Here is a 20,949-nt window from a genome sequence, read left to right on the forward strand (position 1 = left end):
CTGAACTCCTGCCTGGGTGACAGACTGAGACTTTGTCTCAAAAAAAAAAAAAAAAAAAAAAAAACCCTGAAGTTTCCATAAAATAAACTGTCAAAACAAAAACAAATTTTGCAAAGTAAAATACAAAGTCCAGGTCCAACACTCAAAAGATTAGCGGAATTTCTCTTTGTTTTTTTTTTTTTTTTGAGACGGCGTTTCACTCTTGTTGCCCAGGCTGGAGCACAATGGCATGATCTCAGCTCACTGCAACCTCTACCTTCCAGGTTCACACGATTCTCCTGCCTCAGCCTTCCAAGTAGCTGAGATTACAGATGCCCACCACCATACCCAGCTAATTTTTGTATTTTTAGTAGAGACGGGGTCTCACCTTGTTGGCCAGGCTGGTCTCAAACTCCTGACCTCAGGTGATCTGCCCCCCTCGGCTTCCCAAAGTGATGGGATTACAGGCATGAGCCACCACATCTGCCTTTTTTTTTGAGACAGTGTCTCTGTCGCCCAGGCGAGAGTGCAGTGGCATGATCGCGACTCACTGCAACCTCCACCTCCAGGGCTGAAGCAATCCTCCTGTCTCAGTCTCCCAAGTAGGTGAGACTACAGGCACGTACCACAATGCCTGGCTAATTTTTCTATTTTTTCTAGAGACAAGGTTTTACCATGTTGCCCAGGCTGGTCCTGAACTTCTGGGCTCAAGTGATCTACCCACCTTGATCTCTCAAAGTGGCGGGATTATAGGCAGGAGCCACCACACCTGGCACAGTCTGATGAGGTTTGATTGATGCAGGTACTGGCAAAACTCTATTTATTTATTTAATTTTTTTTTTTTTTTTTTTTTTGGAGACAGGGTCTCAGTCCGTCACTCAGGTTGGAGTGCAGTGGCACAATCATGGCTCACTGTGACCCCTGCCACCCAGGCTCAAGCAATCCTCCCACTTCAGCTTCCCAAGTAGCTGGGACCTCAGGTGCATGCCACCATCCCCGGCTAATTTTTGAGACGGAGTCTCGCCCTGTTGCCCAGGCTGGAGTGCAGTGGTGCAATCTTGGCTCACTGCAACCCCCACCTCCTGAGTTCAAGTGATTCTCCTGCCTCAGCCTCACAAGTAGCTGCGACTACAGACATGTGCCACCACGCCTGGCTGATTTTTTTGTATTTTTAATAGAGACAGGGTTTCACCATGTTGGCCAGGCTGGTCTTGAACTCCTGGCCTCAAGTGATCCGCCCACCTCGGCCTCCAAAAGTGCTGGGCTTACAGGTGGGACCCACCGCGCCTGGCCCACTCCTGGCTAATTTTTGTATCTTTTGCAGAGACACATTTTCACCATGTTGCCTAGGCTGGTCTGGAACTCCTGAGCTCAAGCAATCCACCTGCCTCAGTCTCTCAAAATGCTGGGATTACAGATGTGAGCCACCATGCCCAGGGGGAATTTCTATACATTAACAAATGTACAATCGAAAAAGGAAATTAAGAAAACAACTCCATTTATAATAGCAGCAAAAAGAATAAGACACATAGGAATTAACCAAACAGGTAGAAAGGCTTACACAACAAAAACTATAAAACACTTCTGAAAGAAAATTTTAAAAGACATAAATAGGCCGGGCGTGGTGGCTCACGCCTGTAATCCCAACACTTTGGGAGGCTGAGGCGGGCGGATCATGAGGTCAGGAGATTGAGACCATCCTGGCTAACACGGTGAAACCCCGTCTCTACTAAAAATACAAAAAATTAGCTGGGCGTGGTGGCGGGCACTTGTAGTCCCAGCTTCTCGGGAGGCTGAGGCAGGAGAATGACGTGAATCCGGGAGGCGGAGCTTGCAGTAAGCCAAGACTGTGCCGCTGCATTGCAGCCTATGGGATAGAGGGAGACTCCATCTCAAAAAAAAAAAAAAAAAAGACATAAATAAGTGGGAAAATATCACGTGTTTATGAATTAGAAGGCAATATTCAGATATTAATAATTGACATTCAAATACTACCCAAAATCAATCTACCCAAAGCAATCTATGCATTCAATGCAATTCTTATCAAAATCCCAACAATTTTTGTGGCACTAGAAAAAATCTATTCAAAAATTAATATAGAATCTCAAGGTATGTCAAATGGCCAAAACAATCTTAAAAGAAAAAAAAAACAAAGCTGGAGAACACACACTTCCTGATTCCAAAACGTACTACAAAGCTACAATAATAAAAACAGTATAGTACTGGCATAAAGACGGACATATAGACCAACAGTATAGAATAAGAAGCCCAGAAATAAACCCTCACACACATGGTCAAATGACTTTCAACAAGTATTCCAAAACTATTCAATGGAGAAAGCGCAGTCTTTTCAACAAATGGTACCCGGAAAACTGGATATCCACACGTAAAAGAGAGAAGTTGGACCTTTACTGTTGTGGCCTGAATGTGTCCCTCTAAAATTCACATTGAAACCTAATGCCCATTGTGGTGGTATATTAGGAGGTGGAACCTTTAGGAGATGATTAGGTCATGAGGGCTCTGCCCTCATAAATAAAATTAGTGCCCTTAGAATAGAACCTTAAGGGGGCCTGTTTTCCTCTTCTGCCATGTGGGAACACATAGAAGGCACCATCTTTGAGAAAGAGAGCAAGCCCTTACCAGACACCAAAACTGCTGGCACCTTAATCCTGGACTTCCCAGTCCCAAGAACTGTGACCAATAAATTTCTGTTATTTAAAAGCTATCCAGTCCAAGGTATTTTGTTTTAGCAGGCCAAACTGAGACATTTACGGAACACCACATACAAAACTTAACTCAAAATGAGTCAAATATCACTGAGGTAAAAATACATAACTCTCAGAACAACAAATAGGACAAAAGCTTCATGACACTGGGCTTGGCGATGATTTTTGGATATTTGGATAAGACATCAAAGACACAGATAACAAAAAAAAGACAAATGTGACTGCAAAAATTTTAAACTTTAGTACAACAAAAGGCACTATCAACAAAGTGAAAAGGCAACTTATGGAATAAGAAAATATATTTGCATATCATATATCTGATAACAGATTAATATCTAGAATATATAGAGAAGTCATAAAACTTAGCAAGAAAATAAACAACCAGATTAGAGAATGGGCAAAGGACTTGTGGAAACGGACAAAAAGAATAGACATTTCTCCAAAGAAGATATAAAATTGTCAACAAGCACATGAAAAGATGCTGCTGAGCATCACTAGTCATTAGGGAAATGCAAATCACAACAATAATGAGATACCACCTCACACCCATTAGGATGGTTACTGTCAAAAAAAGAAAAAAAAGTACTGAGAAGGATGCAGAGAAACTGAACCCTTGTACACTGATGGGCTGGAAGGTAAAGATGGCAGAGCTGCTGAGGAAAACAGTATGGCAAGTCTTCAAATAATTAAAAATAGAATTACCATAGCACCAGCAATTCCACTTCTGAGTATACACACAAAAGAAAGAAAGATATCAAAAAGATATTTGTATCCACATTTCATAGCACCATTGTTCACAATAATTAAAACATGGAAGCAACTTGTGTCCACTGTTACATAAATAGATAAGCAAAATGAACTTCATATATGTACAATGAAATATGATTCAGCCTTAAAAAGGAGGAAATTCTGACACATGCTTCAACGTGGATAAACCTTGAGGACATTACACTAAGTGCAATAAGTCAGACACAAAAAAGAAAAATGCTGTATGATACCATTTACATAGAGTAGTCAAAACCACAGAAACAAAAAGTAGAATGATAGTTGCCAAAAGCTGGAGAAGGAGAAATGAAGAATTACAGTTTAATGGGTACAGAGCTTCAGTTTTACAAGATGAAAAGAGTTATGGGGATAGATGGAGGTGATAGTTGCACAGCAATATGAATGTACTTATTATCCCTAAACTGTACAATTAAAAATCACTAAGGTACAAACTTTGTTATATTGTATTTTACCAATATATTGGTAAAAATAATACCAATTATTATTTTATTTATATATGTCATGTATATAATATATATTATAATATATAAATAAAATAATATAGATTATATATTATAACATAAATATTTATGTTATATATTATATATATTTATATAGATTATATATAAATATATATAGATTTTTTTTTTTTTTTGAGATGGAGTCTAACTCTGTCGCCCAGGTTGGAGTGCAATGGCGTGATCTCGGCTCACTGCAACCTCCACCTCCCGGGTTCAAGCAATTCTCCTGCCTCAGCTTCCTGAGTAGCTGGAATTACAGGCGCGCACTACCACGCCCGGCTAATTTTTGTATTTTTAGTAGAAACGGGGTTTCACCATGTTGGTCAGGTTGGTATTGAACTACTGACCTCGTGATCCGCCCGCCTCGGCCTCTCAAAGTGTGGCCACCGCGCCCAGCCCACAATATTTTTTTTTAAGTTAGGTATGGTCCAAGAAGCCTAGGCTATAAAGTGACACAGCTATTTCCAACCCAAGTCACTCTCACCCAGTGTCCTTCCTTGACAGTAAATTGCAGAGGTAGGGGGGAACCTGCTTGTTTCCTAAATACACCAAATTCAAAAAGTAAATTACCTAATATACAATATCGTTTCCAGGCTGGGCTCATTGGCTCCTGCCTGAAATCCCAACACTTTGGGAGGCTGAGGCAGGCAGATTACTTGAGCTCAGGAGTTCAAGACCAGCCTGGGCAACATAGCCAAACCCCGACTCTATGAAAAATACAAAAAATTAGCCAGGTGTGGTGGTATGTGCCTGTAGTCCCAGATACTCTGGAGGCTGAGGTGGGAGGATCATTTGAGCCCAGGAGATCGAGGCTGCAGTAAGCCCAGTGCACTCCAGTCTGGGCAACAGAGTCAGACAGACCCTGTTTCTAAGGGAAGGAAAAAAAAAAAAAAGAGTATAGTTTCCCTGATTTATACCCCCCACCAAAAAAAAGAAACAAAAAAGAAAATTAAGTTAGTCATTACTTGGATATGTTTATTACTCATTATTCAGGACTGGTGGCCCTGAATAGATAGAAGGTCACCCATTCCGGACTGAAAATGTGGTGTTTGATATATCAAATTTAATGACTACTGTGAAAATGCTATCCCCTTCTACCCATCATAGCTATTTCCCCATGCCAATGTAAATACACTGACTTACCCAGTTGGTTATTTCAGGCCTTTTGCACTTATCAGTACAAAGAATGGCTACAAAATTGATTGTTCCCTTCCGTCGCCCTTTATAGACAACAGTCTTGCTTCCTCTTCCAATCTCCTCATACAGAATAAAGTTTTCCATCTCTGGGCCGATTTCTCACATACAGTAGAATAATAGCATCTCTAGCTCCTAAAAAGTAAACAAAAATGACATTGATAAATGCAAGCTAGTTGCATAATAATTACGCTAGGATAATTAGCCCAGGATATTTTATGTGTAAAAAAATCTAGCAATTCGACAAATTCAGAAAATTCACCTACAAATGTTAAATACTAGTGCTAATGTTTTTGCAGGATGAACGAAGCTACGGAGCAAATAAATAAAATTTCACAGCTGGCGCAGTGGCTCACGCCTGTAATCCCAGCACTTTGGGAGGCCGCGGCAGGGGGATCACCTGAGGTCAGTTCAAGACCAGCCTGGCCAACATGGTGAAACCTTGTCTCTACTAAAAACACAAAACTTGGCCAGGCGTGGTGATGCGCGCCTGTAATCCCAGCTACGCGGGAGGCTGAGGCAGGAGAATCGCTTGAACCCAGGACTGCACTCCAACCACGCCTAAGTAACAAAAGGACCACAGGCTATTCCCTTTGCAAAAAAAAAAAAAAAAAAATTCACAAACCAATATTCAATTTCCCATCAACAAGATCTTTTTAAAACACAGTGGCCGCCCATGCCTCTAGGGTGGGTAGATTTCCCGACATTCCATGCGGCCGGCCCTTCCGCCACGGCCACCATTGGAGAGCGGCAGCCATGGCTCTGAGCTACCCTGTGGCCGTGGGCCTCGATGAGGGCTACAGGGTGACCAAAAATGGGAGCAAGCCTAGCCCAGCCACCGCCAAAGTGGGCAACAGACTAAGCACAACAAGTTTGTGTGGGACATCATCCCAAAGGTATATGGCTTTGCTCCCTACGAGCCGGCGTGCCATGGAGTTGCTCAAGGTCTCCAAGGCCAAATGGCCCTCAAGTTCATCAAGAAAAGAGTGGGGGACACATCCGCACCAAGATGAATAGATAAGAGCTAAGCAACGTCCTGCCCGCCAAGAGGAAAGTGGCCGCCAAGAAGGACTGAGGCCCCCTACCCTCTGTCAATAAAACCTTCACAGAAAAAAAAAAAAATGTGAAAATAACAGCTATTTCGAACAAGAGTAACAAAATCCAGGTATGAATTAGATTTTACCCAACATCTCGTATCTTACTTTCTCAGTTACAATGGAAACCTGGTACAATGGAAAACAACATCTGCACAATGGGATAATATGTGAGGCAGAATAGGGTCTAGAGGCAGGGAACCTAAGGCTGTTTCACACTGACTTCTTATAACAAAATTGAAAGGAAAACCCTAACTTTCCACGCCTAAGTAACAAAAGGACCACAGGCTATTCCCTTTGCAAACCCCCTACCTTTTCTAGGCAGCAGATGGGAAATTAACTGATCGCAACCAATCAGAGTGATTGGGGCGGAGTCTTGGTTTGCAACTTTGTAACTTCACCTTAGCATCTAACTGGCTGCAGAGAATGGAATCAATGAATGAAATGTAATCAATGAAATTGGCTGATGGCAACCAATCAGACCGATTGCAGGCCACCACTGATTTACGGGAGGTGAGCATGAAAAGGCCAATGGGAAACTTCTAGGGAGTATTTGGACTGGGTATCCGTATCCCGGACTTCCAGTGCTGCTCAGGCAGGTCCCACACTGTGGAGTGTACTTTCCTTTTCAATAAATCCCTGTTTTCATTCTTTTGTTGCTTCATTCTTTCTTTGCTTTGCTGGGCATTTTGTTCAATTCTTTGTTCAAAACGCCAAGAACCTGGACAACCTGCAGTCAAGACCCTCTGCCAGTCTTGACTGGTATGCCCCACCTAAACCTTATAAATTATGAGAAGCAAAAGAGAAAACAAGTGAAAATACAGTATAAACAAATATGGAATGATAAGTCCATGTAATCCCTAGAGGCCGAAGGAGTCAATCCAAATACCATTAATACTACTGGCTCGTAGGCCAAATTGGGCATGCTGCCTACTTTTGTAAATAAAGTTTAATTGGAACATAGCCACACCCATTCATTTATATATTGCTTATGGCTGCTTTCAAACTGCTATATATTGCCTATGACAGAGTTGAGTGGTTGTGACAGAGACTCTACAGCCTGCACAAGCCCTAAAATATTTACTATTTGTCTCTTCATTAAAAAAAAGTTTGCCAACCCCTGCTCTAAATCAAGATGTTTGTTGTTGTTGGTTTAACCAAGGACTTCAACCTTCACCTAAGGTATAAGAAGTTAAATGAGTTCGTTTTCTTGGCCAACATAACCCTTTAATTTTCATAAGTAAATAAGGACTTGATGTAATCGCTTATCAGACATCTTATTTAGAATTTCAGTTAAAGTGGAATTAGAGTATTAAACAATATATGAGAAGTTAATCTAAGTAACTCATTAAAATCATTCTTTCAGTCTGAATACAGTGGCTCACGCCTGTAATCCCAGCACTTTGGGAGGCTGAGGTGAGCTGATCACCTGAGGTCAGGAGTTTGAGACCAGCCTGACCAACATGGCAAAACCCTATCTCTACTAAAAATATAAAAATTAGCCAGGCATGGTGGCACACACTTGTAATCCCAGCTACTCAGGAGGCTGAGGTAGGAGAATCGCTTGAACCCAGGAGGCAGAGGTGGCAGTGAGCTGAGATGATGCCACTGCACTCCAGCCTGGAAGACAGAGCACCACTCAAAAAAAACAAATCCATCTTTCATAACCTGGCATCTCTTTGGAAAGATATGTTAGACTATATTAAACTTTCCAGAAACTCACAATATATCTACATATCAAAACAGCACATTGGCCAGGCACGGTGGCTTGCACCTATAATCTCACCCCTTTGGGAGGTCAAGGCAGAAGAATTGCTTGAGCCCAGGAGATTGAGGCTGCAGTGAGCCACAATTGCATCATGGTACTCCAGCCTAGGCAACAGAGTGAGACCATGTCTCAGAGAAAAAAAAAAAGAAAGAAAAAAATGTAAAAAGCACATTGGGCTGAACTCAATGGCTCATGCCTGTAATTCCACCACTTTGGCCAAGGAGGGAGGTTCAGTTGAGGCCAGGAGTTTGAGACCAACCTGGGAAACATGGCGACACATCATCTCTACACAATATTTTAAAATTTTAAAAAATTAGCCAGCAGTGGTAGCCTGTGCATGTAGTCCCAGTTATTTGGGAGGCTAAGGCAGGAGGATAGCTTGAAGAGGCAGAGGATGCAGTGAGCCAAGATCTCACCACTGCACTCCAGCCTGGGCAACAAAGTGAGCCCCTGTCTCAAAAAAAAAAAAAACTTTGTATACCTCAAATACATACAATTACTGGTAGATCATACCTCAATATGGGTATATTAAAGAATTAAAAGCAGGGTCTCAGAGATATTTGTACCCCACATATTCACAGCTGCATTATTCACAGTAGTTAAAACATGGAAGCAACTTGTGTCCACTGAAACATGGATAAGCAAAATGTAATATATTTTGCTTTTGCAAAAACAAAGTTTTAGAGACTGGTGCACAACAATGTAACTGTTCTTAACCTCTACTAAACTTGTACCCTTAAAAAGGGTTAAGATGGTAAATTTTATGTGTATTTTACCACAATTAAAAATTTTTTAAGACTTCAAAAAATTAATAACAAAACTGGTGAATATATTGGCTGGATGTGGTGGCTCAAGCCTGTAATCCCAGCACTTTAGGAAGTCGAGTCAGGCAGATCACCTGAGGTCACAAGTTCGGGACCCGGCTGGCCAACGTGGTGAAACCCCATCTCTACTAAAAATATAAAAAAAAAAAAAAATTATCCAGGAATGGTTGCACACACCTGTAATCCCAGCTACTCAAGAGGGTGAGGCAAGAGAATTGCTTGAACCCGGAAGGCGGAGGGAGGTTGCAGTGAACTGAGATTGCACCATTGCACTCCAGCCTGGGCAACAAGAGTGAAACTCTGTCTCAAAAAAAAAAAAAAAAAAAAATTAAGAAAACTCATTTTACAGATCAAAAAAAAATCCAAGATTGTTCTATCCTAGGAGAGGAAAATTTTTTTCTATAAAATGTTAGGGGGAAAAATTTTAGGTTTTACACTTTATGGTTTCTGTCACAGCTACTCACCTTTGCTCTTGAACTAGAAAAGCAACCAGAGACAATAAGCAAATGGATGGATATGGCTGAGTTCCATTAAAACTTTTATTTATGGGCGGGGTGCGATGGCTCACACCTGTAATCCCAGCACTTTGGGAGGCCAAGGCAGGTAGATCACCTGAAGTCAGGAGTTCAAGACTAGCCTGGGCAACATGACGAAACACCATCTCTACTAAAAATAGAAAAATTAGGCCAGGCGCAGTGGCTCACACCTGTAATCACAGCACTTTGGGAGGCCGAGGCGGGTGGATCACCTGAGGTCAGGAGATCAAGACCATCCTGGCTAACACAGTGAAACCCCATCTCTACTAAAAATACAGGAAATTAGCCAGGCATGGTGGCGTGCACCTGCAGTCCCAGCTACTCGGGAGGCTGAGGCAAGGGAATGGCTTGAACCCAGGAGGCGGAGGTTGCAATGAGCCAACTGCGCCACTGCACTTCAGCCTGGGTGACAGAGACACCATCTCAAAAAAAAATAATAATAATTAATTAGTTAAAAACAAAAAGGCACTGGTTAGTATCTTTCTTTTCATGACAGTTTCCGTAAGTCCTTTTTATATTCCTCTTCGTTCTAAAATGCATTCATTAAAAAGAATGAACTCCTACCACACCCAGCTAATTTTTTGTGTTTTTAGTAGATATGGGGTCCTGCTATGTTGCCCAGGCTGGTCTAGAACTCTTGGCCTAAAGTGATCCACCTGTCTCGGCCTTCCAAAGTGCTAGGATTATAGGTATGAGCCACCGCGCCTGCCAGTAAGTTATTTTTCAATGTAATCCCAACACTTTTGGAGGTGGAGGCAGGATTGTCTGAGGCCAAGAGTTCAAGACCAGCCTGGGCAACATGATGAGATCCGGACTCTACACAAATACAAAAAGCCTGGCATGGTGGTGCACGCCTGTGAGGCCTCAGCCTCCCAAGTAGCTGGGACTACAGGTGCGTGCCACCAGCAGCTACATGGTATGTATTATAACCAAAATAAGATTAAACTGACAGTATGCTAAGATGGGAAGTTATTAAGACAGAAAAAATATAATCAGAAACATTAAGTGTTCAGAAATTGTCTACATTAGGATATATCAGGATAAGATGATAAAATAAGTTTTCATAAGGTATGTATAACTGAGTTCTTGAAAATAAGGTTTGAGGCTACAGGTGAAAAAATGAAGTACAATCTTGGGTTTTTTTGTGTTTGTTTGTTTGTTTTAAGGAAGGCTAAGTCTTGAACCCCTGGGCTCAAGCAATCCTCCTGCCTCAGACTCCCAAAATTCTGGAATTACAGGTGCAAGCCACCGCCCAGCCAATCCTGAAATTTTGAATTTGATTTAGGCCAAATTCATTTCCTTAACCTTTACTTTAGTCACATCTGACCATCAAGTCATATCTGGACAATTTCCATCTGAAATTAACAAAACACATTAGCTATAAATCTGCTTAGGGTGGTTTGTTACTTTCAAACATTTCTCCTCTCTAGGGCTTAGTTTCCTTAGAGTAAAATAAGAATTGGATCAGGTGATTTTCTATCTTTTTTTTTTGGACAGGGTCTCACTCCGTGGCCCAGGCTGGAGTGCAGGAGCAAGATCTAGGCTCACTGCAACCTCCACCTCCAGGGTTCAAATGATTCTCGTGCCTCAGCCTCCAGAGTAGCTACCTCAGCCTCTGGCACGCCACCACACCCAGCTAATTTTTTGTGTTTCTGGTAGATATGGGGTTTCGCTATGTTGCCCAGGCTGGTCTAGAACTCCTGGCCTCAAGTGATCCGCCTGTCCCTGGCTTCCAAAGTGCTAGGATTACAGGTATGAGCCACCGCTCCTGGCACTAAGTTATTTTTCAATAACTTATTAATCGTTGAAATTCCATGACTTTAAGATTCTTTAACTCAGTCCAAAGACGTTCCTCATTACAGACTTCCTAATATTCATTTTTAAATCTGTAACCTCTTAGTTGTAAAATAAAACACAAATACTGAAAACTCCACAAAATATAGTTTAATGAATTACGAAAGAGGGACACCCTTCTAATCACCATCCAGGATCAGGAAATAGGACTTTGCCAGCCACATAAGAAGCCCCTCCGTGAGCCTATCTCAATCACCAACCCTCCTGATACCCACAAGTAACCACTCCCTGACTTTCGTAGTCATCACTTCCTTACGTTTCTTCATGGTTTTCTCACCCGAGTATGCTTTCTGAGAAACCACAGTTTAGTCTCTTAACCTATAGTGCTCCTAGGGAAGTCTCTCTTAATTCACAAGTTCACCTAAGCATCTAAGAAGCCAGAAGGCAGAGGTGCAAATGAGGCATTTAAGAGTCAGGGGGCAGGTCCTACATTCAAGGAACGCTGAGAGCGACCAGGTGATAAGAGCGCACAAGTGCCCACCTTCAGCACAATCATGACTCCCGCACCAGAAGCATGAGCATCACCTGGGACTTAATAGAAATGAAAAAGTTATCGGCCCTGCCCCAGATTTACAGAATCATACACTCCGGCGGTAGGGCCTGGCCTTCTGTGTTACTACACGCCCTGGGGTGACTGGGATGCGCTCAAGTGTGCGAACTGCCGGCCAAATCAACCTTCGCCTGAGATGTAACGGATGGCGAGCGCCATGCTAAGCACTCCATAGGTGTTCCTCCTCGCTGCACTTCACAGACTCAATTATCACAGACTCAGGGTCGCTACGTAGTCACTCGCACCCCACTCCCCAGGCAGCTCGCGGCGGGCGAATCGGCGGCTTTCGCGGCCTCGCCACGTCCGTAGGCATCAGTTCGCGAGGCCGGCTGGGAGCCTAGGAAGCGCTGCAGGGCGGTGAAAACGCGGTCCGCTCTGGGGAGTTAAGAGGTGGCGTCCATAAAGCACCATCTCCCAAGCCGAAAAACACGAGCCCTCTCTCCCCGCTGCACCCAGCTCCTAGAAAAGGCGTCCTGTGTGCCCTTAACTAAAGCCCGGATAAAAACGGGCGGTTTTTCGTTTAACAAGAGCGCAAAGCAGGGGAGTGAAGGGGGCACGGGGTCTACGGCCAGAAGGAGAGAGGGCGGACAGGCGCCCCCACCCTCCCCCCCCCGCCCCCGCAGGCCTGCGCTCTCTTCTGCGACCGCTTAGGCAGACACGAACCCAGACTCGTGGCTACTAAAACCGCCACAGCCACGCACCTGGTAGGTAAGTCAAGAAAAGACTCGAGTCCACTTGGCTGCTCCCGCGGTTGCGCGCATCTCGGCCTCTGCCTCAGGACAGGTCCACATTCCCAAGAATAGGGGAGAAAGCAGTGAAGCAAAGCGGAACGCGCGGAAGCGCCGACCAGCCTTACGGAGGCGGAGCCCCTCCAGGTTTGGATTCGTCCATACGGTTTCCAGGGCAGCACACAGAACGCCGGAAGAAGCTCACGAAGCTGACTGGCTGTACAGTTTCCGTTCCTGTTGGCGGGGACCCGGAAGTGAGTGACCACGAGAGCCCCTCCCTCCACCCAAAGGGCTTCACGCCCGGCCTTTGGACGAGCCCACAGGCTAGAGACTGGGAGTAACCACCACCCCTCTATGTTTGGATTTGCTCATTCCATCTCCATGGCTGCACGCAGAACGCCGGAAAAACGCAAAGCGCTGATTGGCTAAGAGTCTCAGTTCCTATTGGCTAGAGCCTGAAGCCAGTGAGGGACTATTCTTCAATCTTAAGTGGGTGCTGAGGCTGGAGTATGAAGTCTTGGGCTGTCGTCGTTTCTTCTCTTCCCGTCCCCACTGTACTGTTTCCTTCCATTCTCTTCTTTCTGGCGTCTTCTGGGAGCCCAGGTGGACGTGGTGGCATAGTCTGGATAACCAACAGCGGCGCAGAAGCAGGGGTCCCGGAGTCCTCACCATTTAGAAAAGAGAAGGCTGTGAATTACCTTCCTTTTTGGAGATGGAGGAAACAGATGAGACACTCTGATCCCAAGTTGATTGTGTAAACTAAAAATAAAAGTTCCGGCCGGGCGCGGTGGCTCAAGCCTGTAATTCCAGCACTTTGGGAGGCTGAGACGGGCGGATCACGAGGTCAGGAGATCGAGACCATCCTGGCTAACACGGTGAAACCCCGTCTCTACTAAAAAATACAAAAAACTAGCCGGGCGAGGTGGCGGCGCCTGTAGTCCCAGCTACTCGGGAGGCTGAGGCGTGAGAATGGCGTGAACCCAGGAGGCGGAGCTTGCAGTGAGCTGAGATCCGGCCACTGCACTCCAGCCTGGGCGACAGAGCGAGACTCCGTCTCAAAAAAAAAAAAAAAAAAAAGTTCCAAGCCCCCCTACCAACTGAGTGGACCCCTCCTCTGGGCCAAAGGCATGCCAAAGTTAACCTGAAGAACTAACACAGGCCATGATGGGAAGATGGGGTGGGACAGGCTTCGTTATACCCTCCTCCCTTTGGAATACAGGCACAGCTGACCAGCATTAACATTAATCAGAGACCATAAGACTGACGAAACTAACTTTTTGCAGCAATAAGATACCAACATGGCAGCAAGCCCCGAAAGACATTGAAGTATTTTATCCATATATGTATATATGCACACACACATATACATATATATTCTTAAATAAAATATATATACATATATACTCATATATATTTTGAGACGGAGTCTCACTCCGTCACACAGGCTAGAGGGCAGTGGCGCAGTCTCGGCTCACTGCAACCTCCGCCTCCTGGGTTCAAGTGATTCTCCTGCCTCAGCCTCCCAAGTAGCTGGGATTACAGGCGTGTGCGACTACACTGACTAATTTTTAGTAGAGACGGGGTTTCACCCTGTTGGCCAAGCTGGTCTTGAACTCCTGACCTCAGTTGATCCACCCGCCTTGGTCTCCCAAAGTGCTGGGATTACAGGTGTGAACCATTGTGCCCAGTCAAATATATTTCTTTGACGTATTTTGAAATGGCTTTGCAGCGCTATTTCTTCTCGGGGGAAAATCGACATTCTGTGACGAATCCCCTTGTCTTTCCAGGTCTTTTCCCTGATGCTGGAGAGAATTAACTAAGAACCTGACACCTGTTTTAAGTCTGATAAGAAACATTTACGATCTATTCTCTCTGAAACCTGCTACATAGAGGCTTCATCTGCATAACAAGAACCCTGGTCTCTGCAACCTTTTATCTAAACCCAGACACTGCTTTCTGTTGGTTCCAGGTCTTTATATAATAACTCTTTTAACCAATTGCCAATTGTAAGGTATATGGATGTGCTTTGGTCAAGGAATACGCCAAGGTGGATATCCGGGCCAGAGCGACTCAGCGAGTTTAGGATACAGGCGCGTATTCCACTTGTTATATAACTTGTTTACGTAAGTTCATATTTGAATCTGAGCCACTGTTACCTGTTGAAGGTATAACTGCCCTACTGACACTGTGCACAGGGCTGAGTTCAGCACAGCATGACCTGGTTCGTGCACTGGTGCCCAGAGTAATGCTACTAACCCCTCTAAGGGAGAGCGGTTGCCCTTAAGGTGGGCAGAGGGGAGCTGAGCCAGGAACCAGCTTTTGCCCAGAGGGAGAGTTAAGCTACTGACCCTGACAGACCTGGCTTTGCAGGCCAGGGAGTGCAGCTGCAGGCATGGGGGCAACAGGAGCCACAGAGCCAGAGCAGACAGTCGAGATAAAGCTGGACAGTGTGGGAGGGCTCGTGCGATTAAGCTGCTGCTGAGAGAGCTGCTGAATAAAACTACATTTCACTTGCCTACACGCCCCCCACCCCCACTAGTGTTCTTTCAGCTATTCACCCATCCATCCACTCCCCTTGGACCTCAGCTGGGGTTGGAACTTGACAATTGGCATAGTCATGGCATAACACCAATCACCTATTAAATCCACCCTGATGTAGAAGCTCTTTTCAGCTTTCCTGACCCAACCATTACCTTATGTTATGTATTGATTGGTATCTTATTTCTCCGTAAAACATGTGAAACCAAGCTGCAGCTCGGTCACATTAGCTGTCAGGCCTCTGAGCCCGAGCTAAGCCATCATATCCCCTGTGACCTGCACGTATACATCCAGCTAGGCTGAAGCAACTGAAGATCCACAAAGGAAGTGAAAATAGCCTTAACTGATGACATTCCACCATTGTGATTTGTTTCTGCCCCACCCTACCTGATCAATGTACTTTGTAATCTCCCCCACCCTTAAGAAGGTTCTTTGTAATTCTCCCCACACTTGAGAATGTACTTTGTGAGATCCACCCCGTGCCCGCAAATATTGCTCCTAACTCCACTGCCTATCCCAAAACCTATAAGAACTAATGATAATCCCACCACCCTTTGCTGACTCTCTTTTCAGACTCGGCCCGCCTGCACCCAGGTGAAATAAACAGCCTTGTTGCTCACGCAAAGCCTGTTTGGTGATCTCTTCACACTAGGCATGAGACATTAGCCACATGTTCTTAGGGCCTCTTGAGACTGCCTCGAGCCATGGTCACTCAGATTTGGCTCAGAATAAATCTCTTTAAATATTTTACAGAGTTTAACTCTTTTTTTTTTTTTTTTTTTTTTTTTGAGACGGAGTCTCACGCTGTTGCCCAGGCTGGAGTGCAGTGGCGCGATCTCGGCTCACTGCAAGCTCCGCCTCCCGGGTTCCCGCCATTCTCCTGCCTCAGCCTCCTGAGTAGCTGGGACTACAAGCGCCCGCCACCGCGCCCGGCTAATTTTTTTTTGTATTTTTAGTAGAGACGGGGTTTCACTGTGGTCTCGATCTCCTGACCTTGTGATCCGCCCGCCTCGGCCTCCCAAAGTGCTGGGATTACAGGCTTGAGCCACCGCGCCCGGCCCAGAGTTTAACTCTTTTTGTCAACTATCACTTAAGGCTTTCAAAGCTCCACACTTGCAAATTTCAACCACCAGACACATTGGAACCTGTACTCCAGCCTCAGTAACACAGCAAAACCCTCTCTCTAAAAAGGAAATATAAAAAGAAATTTTATTTTTTGCTAATTTTACAAGCATTGCTATTATTTAATGCCTCTTTGTATGAAGTAACAAATAAATTTCTTTTCTGCAGCATTTAATGCAATCCTTTGCCTAAAGAAGGAAATTTCTATGTGCTTGAATGATTTTTTTTTTTTTTTTTTTTTGAGACGGAGTCTTGCTCTGTCGCCCAGGCTGGAGTGCAGTGGCCGGATCTCAGCTCACTGCAAGCTCCGCCTCCCGGGTTCACGCCATTCTCCTGCCTCAGCCTCCCGAGTAGCTGGGACTACAGGCGCCCGCCACCTCGCCCGGCTAGTTTTTTGTATTTTTTAGTAGAGACGGGGTTTCACCGGGTTAGCCAGGATGGTCTCGATCTCCTGACCTCGTGATCCGCCCGTCTCGGCCTCCCAAAGTGCTGGGATTACAGGCTTGAGCCACCGCGCCCGGCGATTCTTTTTTTTTTTTTGAGACAGAGTTTCACTCTTGTTGCCCAGGCTGGAGTGCAATGGCGCAATCTCACCTCACCACAACCTCCGCCTCCCGAGTTCAAGCCATTCTCCTGCCTCAGCCTCCTGAGTAGCTGGGATTACAGGAATGCGCCGCCACCTCGCCCGGCTAAGTTTATGTACTTTCAGTAGAGACGGAGTTTCTTCATTTTGGTCAGGCTGGTCTGGAACTCCCGACCTCAGGTGATCCGCCCACCTGGGCCTCCCAAAGTGCTGGGATTATAGGCGTAAGCCACCATGCCCGGTCGAGAGATTCTTTATGATCATCCAGAGGTGAGAAAATGAACCAGCTCCCCACTTCAGCATCCTTCAATGCAAAAGTGGTTTGCAAACTTTACCATCAGAATCACCTGGAGCTCTTGTTAAAACGTAGATTTCTGGCCCCACCTATAAAACTTCTGGTTCTGTATCTCAATGGGGCCTAAAATTTTGCATTTCTATCAAGTTACCAGGTGATGTCAATGTTGCAAGTTGAGCACCACACTTTTCAAACAAACATCTAGAAAAAATGTTCTGATTTCAGGTAAATCACATCTCCTTTTACTTCTAACCCTTCCTGCCTTCTCAAGAATCCCAGTATCCATTATTATCAGGTGGGTGTATTTAACAGCTTTGGTAGGGAAAACGTTTCCTCATGGACTACTGCCAAATTAATGAAGATTAAAACTTTGAAATTTTTTTTTTTTCTGAGTTCTGATAAATAACCTAAAAGTTCATGTCAGAAGCAATATCAGATCCTGGGTCTTCTTAGCCTAAGTTCCTTGGATGCTTCTGTCAGAGGCATGCCAACCAGAGTGACTCCATCTTGAATAGGGGCTGGGTAAAATAAGGGTGAGGCCTTCTGGGCTGCATTCCCAGGTGGTTAGGCATTCTTAGTCACGGGATGAGAGAGGAGGTTGGCACAAGCTACAGGTCAGAAGACCTTGCTGATAAAACAGGTTGCAGTAAAGAAGCCAGCCAAAACTCACCAAAACCAAGATGGTGACAAAAGTGGCCTCTGGTCACCCTCACTGTGCATTATACGCTAATTAAATGCATTAGCATGATAAAAGACACTCCCACCAGTGCCATGACAATTTACAAATGCCATGGCAACATCAGGAAGTTACTCTATTTGGTCTAGAAGTGGGAGGTACCCTCAGTTCTGGGAACTGCCCACGCTTTTTGCGGAAAACTTACGAATAATCCACCCGTTGTATAGCATATATCAAGATATAGACTGGGCATGGTGGCTGACGCCTGTAATCCCAGCACTTTGAGAGGCCAAGGTGGGCAGATCACTTGAGATCAGAAGTTTAAGACCAGCCTGGCCAAAATGGTGAAACCCCATCTCGACTAAAAATACAAAAATTAGCCGGGCATGGTGGCACGCACCTGTAATCCCAGCTACTCAGGAGGCTGAGGTGGGAGAATTGCTTGAACCCGGACAGGGTCGGGGGCTGAGATTGCAGTGAGCCAAGATGGCACCACTGCACTCCATCCTGGGCGACAGAGTGAGACTCTGCCAAAGGAAGGAAGGCAGGAGGGAGGGAGGGAAGGAAGAAAGGAAGGAAGGGAGGGAGGGAGGCATGCAGGCAGGTAGGCAGGTTGGAAGGAAGGAACTATAACAATTATCAGTCCAGCAGCCCAAGCTGCTGCCCTGCCTGTGGAGTAGCCATTCTTTTATTCCTTCACTTTCTTAATGAACTTACTTTCGCTTTCTTGTATGGATTCCCCTCGAATTCTTTCTTGCTTGAGATCCAAGGACCCTCTTTTGGGGTCTGAATCGGCACCCCTTTCTGGTAACACTTCCAGGCAACACATGAACCTACAAAGACAATTAAATTTTTGTATGCATGTGCATTTGTTTCTGGCTAGAGGGTCTGTGGGTTTGGTCAGATTCTCAAAGGTGCCAATGACTCAGAAAAGTTTAAGAACTCCTGCTATAGATAATTTTAAGACAATATCACAAAAGACAAACTAGAGAAAGCATGGACCATTTTAAGACAGTATCACAAAAGACAAACCAGAGAGGCCAGGCGCAGTGGCTCACGCCTGTAATCCCAACACTTTGGGAGGCCGAGGCAGGCGGATCATGAGGTCAGGAGATGGAGACCATCCTGGCTAACATGGTGAAACCCCATCTCTACTAAAACTACAAAAAATTAGCTGGGCATCGTGGCGAGCGCCTGTAGACCCAGCTCCTCAGGAGGCTGAGGCAGAAGAATGGCGTGAACCCGGGAGGCGGAGCTTGCAGTCAACTGAGATGGCACCACTGCCCTCCGGCCTGGGCTACAGAGTGAGACTCTGTCTCAAAAAAAAAAAAAGACAAACCAGAGAAAGCATGGACCCTACTCAGTGACCACTACTGGTCCAAAGATTAGACCTTGACAGACATTAGTTCAATTTCAAAAAGTATAAAACAGTTGAGTGCTATTTAGATTCTTAAGTAGGACTGAGAGCTGAAATGCCATGTTTTGAATTGCTTAAATTCCCAACTGCTTTCAGAGTGACCTTTGCTTTCATCTCAGTTTTAGATTTTCATTCTCATTATAATTGGTAAGAGTGGATCTGACATGGAGAATATCAATGTGGAGTTTATTCAGGCAAATTCTTCTTTCCAGAAACAACTAATGTCTCATCTTCCTCACTTCTAGATGATCATGAAGAACCTCTTGCCAGACTCAGTGGCTCACAGCTGTAATCCCAGTACTTTGGGAGGCTGAGGTGAGAGGATCACCTGAGCCTAGAAGATCAAGGCTGCAGTAAGTCATGATCGCACCACTGCCCTCCAGTCTGGATGATAGAGTGTGACTTTGTCTCAAAAAAATTAAAAACAAAAACCTCTTAATTCGAGCACATAGAAACTTCCTTTTTTAAGGCCGGGTGCAGTGGCTCACGCCTGTAATGCCAGCACTTTGTGAAGCCAAGGCAGGCAAATTACCTGAGGTCAGAAGTTGAAGATCAACCTGGCCAACATAGTGAAACCCCGTCTCTACTAAAAATACAAAAAGTAGCCAGGAGTGGTGGTGAGTGCTTATAAAACCAGCTACTCAGGAGGCTGAGGCAGGTGAATCTCTTGAACCCAGGAGGCAGAGGTTACAGTGAGCAGAGATTATGCCACTGCACTCCAACCTGGGCAACAGAACAAGACTCTCAAAAAAAAAAAAAAAAGAAAAAGAAAGAAACTTTCTTTTTTAGGCAAAGCATTGCATTAGATATTGCAGAAGAGAAAAAATATTCATACAAAGAAGTATATGAATAATAATAACAATAATAATGCATGTAAAGTTAGCAAAATATAAAATTCGTTTTTAAATTTCTTTTTTTTTTTTTTTTTTTTTTTTTTTTTTTTGAGACGGAGTCTCCCTCTGTCTCCCAGGCTGGAGTACAGTGGCATGATCTTGGCTCACTGCAACCTCCACCTCCCGTGTTCAAGCGATTATCCTGTCTCAGCCTCCCCAGTAGCTTGGATTATAGGCATCTGCCACCACACCCAGCTAATTTTTGTATTTTTTAGTAGAGACGGGGTTTCACCATGTCAACCAGGCTGGTCTTGAACTCCTGACCTCAGGTGAACTACCTGCCACGGCCTCCCGAAATGCTGGGATTACAGGCATGAGCCATCACACCTGGCCTAAATATCTTTTTTAGAGACAGGGCCTCCCTCTGTTGCCTAGGCTGCAGTGCAGTGGCATGATAATAGCTCACCGTAGCCTCAAACTCCTGGGCTCAAGAGAGTCTCCCATGTCAGCCTCCCTAGTAGCTAGGACTCCAGATGCACACCACCGTGCCTGGCTACGCGCGCGTGTGTGTGTGTGTGTGTGTGTGTGTGTGTGTGTGTGTGTGTGTGTGTGTAGATGGGGCCTGGGGTCTCGCTATGTTGTCCAACCTGGTCTCAAGCAATCCTACCGTCTCAGACTCCCAAAGGGCTAGGATTACAGGCATGAGCCACCACACCCAAAAATGTTTATTATCTGACGTATGCTTTACCCTCAAGTTCTAAAGGCACCTAAAAAGGAGAAAAAAAATGTTTTATCATGTTTGTTTTTAAATTATTTTATTTCTACAAATTCATGGGGTAAGTGTGAAATTTTGTTACATGCATGTAATTCATAGTGATCAAGTCAGGGTATTTAGAGTGCCCATCACTCAAGTTCCATATCTTTTTGTAAAGTATTGTCACTCTAC

General features: G+C 44.7%; 1 protein-coding gene and 2 pseudogenes across 6 annotated transcripts in view; 2 read left to right on the forward strand and 1 right to left on the reverse strand.

Annotated features, from left to right (window-relative positions):
* Window positions 1-12,870, reverse strand: part of ULK4 (unc-51 like kinase 4) — a 709,752-nt gene extending 696,882 nt beyond the window's left edge. For 4 of the 6 annotated variants that reach the window (XM_050780350.1, XM_050780346.1, XM_050780351.1 and 1 more), the window contains exons 1-2: window positions 12,513-12,870; window positions 5,135-5,320 (exon numbers count right to left, since the gene is read on the reverse strand). In XM_050780350.1, the coding sequence (XP_050636307.1) occupies window positions 5,135-5,272 (138 nt within the window). In that variant the 5' untranslated portion in view covers window positions 5,273-5,320; window positions 12,513-12,870. Of the gene's footprint in view, window positions 1-5,134; window positions 5,321-9,048; window positions 9,155-11,742; window positions 11,793-12,512 lie in introns of those variants that run through there. The other 2 variants (XM_050780348.1, XM_050780349.1) reach the window with 2 other exon arrangements.
* LOC126948533 (cytochrome c oxidase subunit 2-like) overlaps window positions 1-20,949 on the forward strand; it is a 281,739-nt pseudogene that overhangs the window by 81,096 nt on the left and 179,694 nt on the right.
* Window positions 5,942-6,260, forward strand: LOC126948542 (60S ribosomal protein L36-like; annotated as a pseudogene).

Source organism: Macaca thibetana, chromosome 2 (assembly GCF_024542745.1).
Source record: "Macaca thibetana thibetana isolate TM-01 chromosome 2, ASM2454274v1, whole genome shotgun sequence".
Lineage (NCBI taxonomy): Eukaryota > Metazoa > Chordata > Mammalia > Primates > Cercopithecidae > Macaca > Macaca thibetana.